Raw genomic sequence first — 11,444 nt, forward strand, 5'->3', positions numbered from 1 at the left:
GTAGCCGTTCAGAGATTCATATCTAATTTCTAGGATATTAATTATTTTATCGAAGAAAATTTTCTTGTGTTTGCTGATATTACCAAGTTGATTGTAAAAATCAAGTATTTAGACGACTGTTTTAAGCTACAGTGAGACCTTTACAATCTAGTGAAATATTGTACTTGTAATCAGTTACATCTGAATTTAAAAAAAAAAATCAAAATCGGGTTGTGGTCCTGTGGCCAGTGTCTCGGACTCACGGACCAAAGGTCTGTGGTTCGAATCCCACTGTACCCCAACTTGGTTCCATTTTCTAATAGTGAGTTATTTACAACTCGTTGAAAATGGCCCTCAAAATTAAATATTTGGGTAAATCATAAGAACGCAAATATTTCTTTTCTAAAAAAAATAAAAAAATGTCGTTAACTAAAAAACAAATAAAATTTCCCTTGACTGCAAAATGAGCAATACTGGTCTCGTCAAAAAAGTGGGTTGGGGAATCTTAGCGTGATCATGAACGAACAATTTTCATTTTCATCTCGCATTCAGGCATCGGTTAGCGAAGCTTACAAAAACTTGGGCTTTGTCATACGCAACACAAAATTATTTAAAAGTACTTCTTTATTTAAAATTTTGTATAACGCTTACAGTTGAAGCCATCTTGAATTTGATTTCACTGTCTTAAATCTCAAATATCTAACCTATATGTCGAAAAACATGTGTTCGTAAAACGACTCTTTCTCTTTCCATAATCTGACTTCTCACTAAACGAATAACTATTTCTAATACATGCTTCGTATTCTAGATCTTGAATAATATAACTGAAAGTACTTATATTTTGGAAAACAAACATCTAAAGTACCTTACCAGATCCATCAGTCAAGTCAAACTTTTTTTACAATCCTGCACCATCTGATATCTTCGCTCAAAACTTCTTCATTAATCGTAGCTGCACATAATATAACAAGATTTGTCCCTTCCTCCATATATTCGATTCATAACTCTCTAATTTAAATATATATAAATATATATATATATATATATTAGAACTACTCTAATTAAATAAATGTCACTGTCACGTAACTATCGTGTCTTCTATTTATAGGCATATCTATGTGTAAACTCCTCAACAAAATCCCTTCTTCTTCCTGTTTTATCCTGATCCCAATCTTTCCTTATCGTTTACATCTCTCCTAGCCTTGGGAACGTATTTTTTTTTTGTAATTCCATCGTATTTTTTTGTTAATAAGTATGTAAATATTCTGTTGTTTTTCCAAATTAAAAAATAATAATGTAATAATAATTGATTGTTGATTTGAATCACTTTTTTTTAAATTTCCTAAAATAAACGATTATCTGAATAGCTCGCTTATAATAATAATCGATTAATATTATGGAAGCACATCACAACTTTGAATTCATCCATGGATATGCGATCAGGCGCCAAATGTCAGAAAATTAATAATAAATACAGCGTGACTTTGTTATGACTGTAAACATGTCAATTTTTCATTTTTAAAAAAATAGTGATTAAATTCCAGTACTTCTTAAAATTATACTGTTCATTATTTTTTCAAACGTATTCTCACCAAATGAGTGTTTTATTTAGCAATTCCGACATATCCGTCATTTCACATTTACATTTTGTATCAAACATTTACAATACTACTCATTGTAAAGAAAATGTATGCAAGTTCGAACTGCGTAATGAACTGTTCGAAATCACGCATCCTTACAAAGAGACCCCCAGTATTCCAGAATTAAATGACGATGAAACTCCACGCAAAAAGAAAAAAGTTGACAAAAGGAAGAAGAAATTGGATCCCACGGTATTTATGAACATGTCTAACGTTTTCCTTTAGACAAAACATTGAACTATGTGTATTTTGTTAAATGACTCCTAGAGTTGCTCGTCAGAAAGCTCTACAATTTAATGATGTGAATCATACCCGATTTAATAAACTCTTCTATGTAAATGTATCTACAACAAACTACAGTGCACGTTCGCCAATAAGGAGAATCCATGCGTTTGCAAATGAATACGCAAATGATATAGATATATTACTTACTTACTTAGCATGTCCGGTTGGATCATATCCTGCCACTCCAACATGTGGCGACAGATATCGCCTTGTCGTTTGCCACAACTAGGTCCCCGGGAGTGCAGCCTTCTCTCATGAGGGGGCATGTCAGTGGGTGGCTGTCGTCCTGGGTCACACAATATATTTTCGACAGAGAGGTACCCCCACCTTTGGAGATTTTTTTACATCGTGTAATACACCCGTAGTCTATTGAAGGCGATCCATAGGGAGTATGGTAGGGGTTCACCTCCTTGGATACCCTCATTTGGATCCATCCACGGTCTCGCTCTTAGATCCTGTTGCCATAGTTCTTCTCTCCGCTGTTGTGATTTCAGAGAACTCCTTTTTCGTTTGACAATGAGCAAATTTTCCGTGTATGTGGGCACCGCCAAGGAGACTTATGTCCTCAGCTGCGGTGTGCGGTATGTGGTGGGCAAGCTGTTGTGAGGATTCAACAGGGGAGGTGGCTTTGATGAAACTATTTCTAGATCTCAGACGCGAGGCCGTCGGTTGGTGGTGGTGTAAATGTCTAGGATCGTGGGTTTGTTTGTACCTCTCTGCTTCTGCGGCTGTCCTTCTTCAAATGTGTGGTGGAGCGATTCCGATGATTAGTAAGTAAGTAAGTATAGATATATTTAATCTTACACTTCTGAATTTTAAAAGGCAATGTATGAATTTATTATCTTTAATACCTAAATAATACTATGTTGATTTAAATTATGTACCGTTCATCAACTTATATCTGTATTCTGAATTATTATTTTTCTATCTTCCGATTTTAAGATTCTTTTAATAGGACTTCTGGGAAAAAATGCACTTCTGTTCTCTCCACTGCCATATATGTTTGTTGTATGTGTATACCCATATATGTTTTTACTAATATGTAAAATGGTTATGTATTTTTTATTTTTTTATTTTTAATTCATTTTTATTTTTTGCTACTTTTGTGGAAAATACATGTCTGTCTTTATATTAATATATGTAAAATATGTAAAAGCCTACAAGGCGTTTAAATAAATAAATAAATAATAATAAAAACCTTTTTGCTTTCCTTGAAACACATTCAGTTTTCCTGGGTTATTTTGTTTGACACATTAGCATTGACACTGCAATACGATCTGAAATGTTGGCAATGAATGCAAATAACACACAACAAACAAACTCGGAAGAACTCCAACTTGAACATGAATAGTTTTGCGCTAAAGTGAATGATTCGTCAATTTAGATTGTGACTCAATAGTGTAATGCAGGCGTCATCGGGGGTATGTGTTAATAACAAGATTACTAGGCTAAGGAGAGGCCGTTGGCCAGCGACCAGTCAGATATTTTATATGATGCCCAAAAATAAGTTTTTCATAAGTACAGCTATTCGTTGACTTACGACCTATACGACTTAAGACTGTTTGACTTTGAGACCACTATCCGCGATCAGTTTTCCGCCTGCGCTGAATACGAAAAATCAAGATTTCTAAAAAAGGTAATGATTAAATATAAATATATGGATAATTTATATAGCTCCGTTTTTGTGAAAATCACCTCAAGGGCGCTGTACAATAAATAAATATCCCAGCACGTCTTGCAGCTATAGTATATACTATTCCATATGGAAAGAAATTATTTCATGATCCGACTTACGACCTATTTTCAATATTTATTTCGAATAGCTGTAGATAGTATTGTACCTCAAATGCCGCGACGTCTCTCTGGCTCCGATGTTTATCTCAAATAAAATTTTTAAATCTAAATTTGTTTGTAACACATTTTGAGAAGGGAATATGGAAGTCTAGGCATTGACAAGGCTTATGACCTGGGATTGGCTGGTTTATGTGGCCACTTCACACACTGTGTAACATTCACCATTCTGCTTATGTTTAAACACCCACATTTCCTCAACTCTCCCATCTGTTGACTTTTGTGAAGTAAAAGAGCTGAAACCTTTATCGTGCGGGTGAGGTTCATCTGGCTGAACCGATGCACTTACTAGGCAACGCTTGAAAGTGGAAAAAATTTAAAATTGTTGAAATTTTTTCTACTCTCGCGCGTCCGGAGCAATCGATTTTGTAATGCTTAGCTTTGGTATTAAGGTAACATCCTTGTAAGACTTTTAATTTAACTTAGCCTATAGCTAAGACATTTTTTATCATTTTTGCCTACTTTTAAGTATGACTATCTGTGTTTATGTATTATATAAAGAAATAATAATATTTAATTATCTAACTAAGTGCCAGTAGTTACGCCCACAACATACCTTGTTTGCCTATTTCACGTCCTTAAGAGATTTGTTTTAATGTGGAGTATGAAAAATAAGATTTTTTTTAGGCTGCGGAAGTAAAACAATTATTTGAAGAATTTTTGCAGTCCGTAAAAAGGGATAATTTACGGTTGTTTGATGAACCCCAGCCAGCTCACGGTTCCAACAGAGGAGCCAGACAAACGGCTGAGATGTGCAGCACATCTTCAATGGTTTTGAGTAACCTCTTTGGAATAAATGGAGGAAACACGGCCCGAACAGCCGTATTTCAACACTTGACAGACTGTGATATATTGCTTCCGGCTAACTGCAGGTTTGTTCCGACTTTTTGTTTATTTATTACAAATATCATTTTTTCTTTATAGGCAGTCTAAGATAACTCTGTTAACTTCCCATTGTAATCGGGGCCCAGGTCTTAAAACAAGTGTATGTTTTTTATTAAGTGAAATAAGTGGATTATTAGGTTTTTCTGCGGAGATGTCAGAACTACCTTACCAAAGTTAACGAGTCAGCTGTTTGATTTAGTCATTTTGGATCCCCCGTGGTGGAATAAATACATCAGAAGAAGTAAAGCCAAGAATCCGGACTCGAGGTGCGCATATATTCCTGCTATTTAATTGCAATAAAACCCATGAGTCTTAAGCATCAAATAAATTGAGGAAATTAAAAATATATGAAACAAATTTAATAAGATTTAAACAAAATTAATGTTGTACACTACGGAACATACAAATAAATGAAACCGTTAGAAACTTAATTATTTACGTAACTTATTCAATAATGTAATTTTTCTGTATGAGTACTTACGTGTACATTGTAGATAAATGAGTTATTTAATCAATAATTAGCTTAATTTTTTATTTTTTATTCCAGTAAAATAACTACTTTGTTTTTAACCACTTATTATTTTTTTTCTACTGACCGGTTTCAAAGCTTCTTTATCAAGGTATAACTAACCAATGAATTCTTTCCAATTTTGTTTTTACAGTAATAACTAAATATTACATTATTGATACATATGGAGCTAATAAGTCAAGTGTTTTTGTCGCATTGTTCTTTTAATGATGGGAAGTGTGAAGTGAGATGGAAACGATCTTTAAAACTGTATCAATAATGTAATATTTAGTTATCACTGTAAAAATAAAATACGAGAGAATTCATTAGTTAACCTGTTTAAAATAACACAAAATTATCTTATATTTGTGTTATGATAATATATTGTTCGCGGTCTGGCAACTTTACGCGGCCACTTCACGCACGCGCGCAGGTGGGATGTTGTGCAGGGGAGGGGCATTTGACATACTTTTGGACCCCCTTCGACGTATGCAAACTTGGTTCAACGTGCCTTCTAAAATATTGTAATTCTATGAATAAAATGATGCACGTAAATAAAATGACATTACAAACAATTTAGATTTAAAGTATATTTATTTTATTCAGAAGTTTCTCATCTCGGATTTCCTTCCAGCTACTCGATGTTGTATAACGAAGAAATAGCTAATATTCCCCTAGAAGAGTTCCTATCCCGCGGGGCGGTGGTGGGGGTGTGGTGCACCAACTGCGCAGCGCATGAAACTGCAATTAAGGAAGTCATGTTCCCCGCGTGGGGCGTGTCGTATGCGGCTACTTGGTTTTGGATGAAGGTAACTTTATTATCTTTGTGGACCAATATCTCGACAAAGTTAAAGGAACTATTTTAAAAGAGACATAGAGTTGTTGGAGAAAGTCCAGAGAAGAGCAACTAAAATGGTAGTTTCTCTAAGAAATAAATCTTACGAGGACCGCTTAAGGGAGCTCGGGTTAAGTTCACTGGAAGAGCGGAGGCGACTCCATTAAAACGTTCAAAATTTTAACTAAGCAATATAATGTACCCAAGTTGAAATTAATGTTCACTATGAATGAAAACCGCCGTCTCAGAGGTCATTCATTGAAACTCAACACTGCCTCCTTCTCATCCAACCCCAAAAAGAACTTCCTGACAAACCGAGTTGTGGAGAAATGGAATGGCCTTCCCGAGAAAGTAATTGGGGCTAGTTCAGTGAATGTTAACTAGATGCACACAGCAATGTATAATTTTTAATAACCACGTACACTTGATATACACGCATCAGCTTAATAGCTGCTAGTGTATTATTGTTAATAATAATATTACCGGATATCGAAATCTAGGCATTAACAGGCCTGTCATTAAGTAACTACTTTAAACACCTTCATTGATTTTTTTATTATTTTGTGAAGTTTTTTTTATAGCAACAATATTCTTTGTATGTCCATAGACTTATTCTTCTGAAAGATATAGCCCACTGCTAGAGTATGCTTGAAACTTGAAATGGTAGTATTTAAATGATCAAATAAAAATTCAAACTAAGGGTGTCAAAAATACTAAGTGGGCGAAGGACTGAGGGCGAAAACTTAAAAATACGAATTTGATTTACGAGTTATTCAAAACGATCAGTATAGTAATTCTTGAGCGAACACCTAACCTAACTTTTATTCGCCCAATTTATTATTTAATTCAGACACTTGGAATTTTAGTTGCTAGCTTAGATGAACTGTTTTCCACTATTAGTAGCTCAGTTTATGAATTTTTAGTCATTCATAATTATCGCTAGTAAAGTTCATTTTTTGCAAACATAATTTAACGCCTCGGTTTAGTATTAAAGTATCTCATTAACATTCGCCCAGTTAATAATTGAAACAATCATTTTAAATTTAATAAACTTTTTGTACATAATGTAAATTGAACACTGACGGTTTATTGCCAAATAGCAATTTCTTCCAACGAACCAATAAAATAAAAGCTTTATTTATATAATTCAAGTTACAAAACATATTCAATAGAAAATAAAATAAAAAGCTAAAGAAATACAAAAATAGAAATAACTGTATTTGTATATAAATTAGCTAAAATCAATACTATTACTTAATGGGAAAAATAACAAAGAGGAAAGGAGGAGAGATTAAGGAAGAGAAAGGAGATGTTTCTTCACACGTGATTTAAACAGAGATACTGTAGAAACATCTTTGATAGTGGATAGGAGATGATTCCACAGTTGAGCCGCACGGACACTATATGAGTGAGAGAAGAATAGAGGAATTGTGGATGAGTATTACAAAGAGGTAAACCATGAACTGATAACCACTAAAAATTTTCACAGAGGTATATAGGTGCGTTAGGACTATGAAGTACACTGAACAGAAGTAAGAGGGAGTGATAGTGTCTCCGCTGTCTATTTTTGAGCCATGTCAGTTGCCTGCGATAATCAGAAATGTGGTAATAAATTCTAAGACCAAAAATATACCTAACGCACCTCATCGGTCATGAAATCAGCAGCGTAATCTAGAATGGGTAGTAGTAATGCTTGTACGAGTGAGCATTTATTTTAGAATTTTCTTTACTTTACCAGTCTGATGATAAACGCTTTCTATATTGGTATGTATGGAGACGGTGTAATTAATTTTTCTGCCATCTCTATCTACCTCGGTACCTCAGCATTTATTTATATCTTTTCATAATGGCAACATTTCTTCCGAAGTGTTGTCATTGCACCTTACGGCGCATTTTGTCATATTGCACCTTACGGCGCATTTTGTCATCTCAAATGTCAAATGCTCTGACGCATGCGCTGTAGCTACCTCGAATTTTCAAATCTTAACCGCTAGATAGTGCCGTCACTGCTGTCTTAACTGTAAAGTATTACTCCGCATTCAATATGCAAATGAATACAGTAGAACTCCGTTTATAAAACTCCAGTCATCCAGATTGCCAAATATGCAAATCGTTATCAGGAAATATAAAATAAAGGAGATGTTTTAAATTTTAATTTAATTGTGCAATTAACTTTGCCGGACATGTTTAAGTAAGTTTTTAATGTGATTCCAATTTGCTGTATTATTTCACAAGCAATAAAATCTAGCACTCATTAATCCAGATGGTTGGAGTATTTTAAATAGGCTTCTGTGATAAAAAGTAGCCACCTACAAATGATTTAAAATTGGAATAAATCGCTAGTAAAGCAAAAAGTGCATGCTTGAACATGATTTTTGTCTCTGAAGTGAGATGAAGTGAAGTGAAGTCTTGTTTCCAGTGCGTAGATATGTGTATCGTGGTGTACGAGTACCCTCCATATTTCAAAACTTGAAGGTACAGGGCCGATAATGTATCTTAGTAATCGCTTCTGTATTTTCGATTGTAATCGCCCCCCGGGTATTATTCAACAATATTTCTAGTATGCCCAAACCTTTGTAGACTAATACTCTGTTGATTCTCAAAATATTTCCTAGTTTTAAACAATGCCCATTAATATCTGCTTTCAGATTACAAAAAGTGGAATACCTATCTGCCCATTTACGGAACACAATGGCAAGCAACCTTTTGAAAAAATAATTCTGGGAATCTATAAGAGATTGCCCAACCAAAGTCTGCCAACGGAAAGTAGGATTGTCATCAGCGTACCTAGTGCCCTTCACTCCCATAAACCTCCTCTAAATGGTACAAGCTTTAATCTTTTAATTTATCATGGTTTTTATCCATAAGCATAGTTGCAATAACTTGTGTACATATATCCTAATCAATTTCAATCATCAATGCTTTAAATCATCACATTAAAATATATCAGGTTGGGAAAAAAGTAATTTCGTATTTCGCGCCATTTTTTTTCAATTAAGTACATCTCTTTCATTATTGGTCACATCGGATCATACGATACGACATTGTAAAGGTGTTACTGTATACTACAAATGCTTTCTTGACAGTATTGCGCTTGGTCCGTTCAGGAGGTCTCAAAGGAAGAAATTCGCCATATTTTACATTATTACTACCTGAAAGGGAAAAACGCATCGAAAGCGACCAAAAAAGTTTGCAATGTATACGGGGCCGATACTCTTTCGGTTCGTGCTGCCGAAAACGATTAGGGCAGGTCTGAAGGTCATAAAAAAGTCAATAAGATATTGTTTCAAATGGAATATTACAACCAGAATTATCTTCTTTTTTCAAAAAAAGAGAATACAATTCAATATTTTATTTTTTTAAAGTATTACCGAAGGCATAATTTTAAGTAGAAATAAAGGAAAATGTCACAAAAATGTATGTGATTTAAAATGCTCGTATTTCTTTTCAAAATCAAAAAAATATAATTTGGCTTCGGCCACTTTCATGTTCAATTTATTATCTTTAAATTATTATTATTAATAAAATAAAATAAAATAAAATTACAACAAATTTTAGTTCAATACTTAGTCTTTATTGCCCAGATACCTAAGTTTAGTCTAAATTTGAAATGGTGTAATCTGCCGGTCTAAAAGTAATTATATTTTAGTTACATAAAACTTTTGAGTATATTTTTTAACACCTTATAACTTAAAAAAATATTGTTTTTATCTAATTCATGTTTTTTATTATTGTGTGGTTAAAAAAAACATTAGTTTTAAAATGGCAAAATCATTTCATTTCCTCATTTTGCATTCGTTTTACCAGCCTTCAGTAAATTAGTGATTATTATAAAAAAAATTATATCATATTATTGAATGAGTAATAAATTAAGTTAGTTTTTTGTTTGTGCATATTAATTTATAGTATGTTTATTTGCAAAATAATTAACTAATAAATAAAAAAAATCATAACCATCACAAATTACATTATAAATGAATCTGGCATTATGGATAAGTCTTATGAGGTTTTCGTAAATTCATTAATTATTCCCTTTCCGCACTTATTGCTGCATAGAATACTGTATAGGTATATCAAACGCAGCGTATCTTGTCATTCCTTATTTACACTTCAGGTGACTTCAGGTCTAGGGACTGAAATATTTTACATTGTTTAAATTGTCACCTTAATTATTTTTTTAATATTACTTAACAGATATTTCCTGCGCAACGACAACATGTTGATACTTCTACACTTGACTCTGTTAATCGGCAGTCTGTGAACTTATTAACTCATTGTTTTTTTTTTCAGACGTGCTTGCCCCATTCCTTGTGTCAGAAAACGGCGAATGTTTAGAAATTTTTGCTCGATATTTACTCCCCAACACGACTAGTTTGGGGCTGGAACCGTTGCGATGGCAACACTCTTTACTTTACAACAAAACGCAATTAGATCAATGAATATTGTAGTGAAATACAATCAATTGAAGAAGCAGATTTTTACAGAATTTAGTGTTTGTAAGACAGAAGGAGAAAAACATTACACGTGGATTCTAAGGAACCAGATAAAGTGTTAAATAATATTTTTAATGTGGTGACAGAATTTATCATCTGATTTACAAAATATATTATTCAACAAAAATTGTGCATTTATTTAATGATGATGTCTATTTTTTTGACTTTGTGAGGAATGAAATAATAACAGAATGGACGCAGCAGACTCCGGTGACAACTATCATCAAGCGGAGGCAATACAGTTGGCTAGGCCATATACTGCGGATGCCTCCTGAGAGCCTTAACCACGCTTGCCTACTTTACTAGGCATCATGTTCTCGATGTCCTGGACGTCCACTGCTGACTGTTCGTCAGCAGTTTATGTCGGAACTTTGGGATGAGAACCTGACTTGGGAGGACGCAAAGGAGTTGGCAGCCGATAGAGATGCATGGAAGCTCTTTATGGATACCATATGCTCCAACTGCAGACATGAAATGATTTATAAAATTAAATTTTATATATTCAAAAAAGATAATTAGAGTAACGTAATATGTGTCATTTGTCTCATAAGGCGTGAAATGTCTAGTTTTCAGGTAAATTAAAATATACATATTTTAAACCATTGTAAAAAATTTATGATAAATAATTTTTTAGCTTATTAAAAAAAAAATATTTTTGAAAAAACCTTAAAACACCCTATTACATCCATTGTACAAGTCTTTTGATTACTATTGGTGTTTTTTTAATTAAAGTTATGTTAAAACAATTTAATTTACGTAATTACATATTATATATATTTATTTATTTGACAATTGTAGTCTACACTACTTTACGGGCTGTTTAACCCATCACGTAATGCAGACTGTAAACATAAGTTCGAAATTAATGAATAAAAAGCAGATAGCTGCTAAACTGCCGATACGTACAGAAAAATAGATCCATATTATCCGCAGAAGCCTTATTCAGCAATCGAATTGCCCTATTAATG

General features: G+C 33.5%; 1 protein-coding gene across 3 annotated transcripts; it reads left to right on the forward strand.

Annotated features, from left to right (window-relative positions):
* Window positions 1-1,391: 1,391 nt before the first annotated feature.
* On the forward strand, window positions 1,392-10,603 carry Mettl4 (Methyltransferase like 4). 3 transcript variants are annotated; one of them, XM_088226402.1, is made up of 6 exons: window positions 1,392-1,811; window positions 4,383-4,627; window positions 4,778-4,906; window positions 5,783-5,957; window positions 8,632-8,806; window positions 10,274-10,603. In XM_088226402.1, the coding sequence occupies exons 1-6, from the start codon at window positions 1,575-1,577 to the stop codon at window positions 10,420-10,422; spliced, it is 1,110 nt and encodes a 369-aa protein (XP_088082528.1). In that variant the 5' UTR covers window positions 1,392-1,574; the 3' UTR covers window positions 10,423-10,603. The 3 variants fall into 3 exon arrangements, with proteins under 3 accessions (XP_088082528.1, XP_088082529.1, XP_088082530.1); XM_088226403.1 differs by having other exon boundaries at window positions 4,422-4,627; XM_088226404.1 differs by lacking the exon at window positions 4,778-4,906.
* The last annotated feature ends 841 nt before the right edge of the window (window positions 10,604-11,444 follow it).

The sequence above is a fragment of the Micrasema longulum genome, unplaced genomic scaffold (genome assembly GCF_059751315.1).
Source record: "Micrasema longulum isolate JH-2025_06_02 unplaced genomic scaffold, ASM5975131v1 h1tg000429l, whole genome shotgun sequence".
Taxonomy (NCBI): Eukaryota; Metazoa; Arthropoda; class Insecta; order Trichoptera; family Brachycentridae; genus Micrasema; species Micrasema longulum.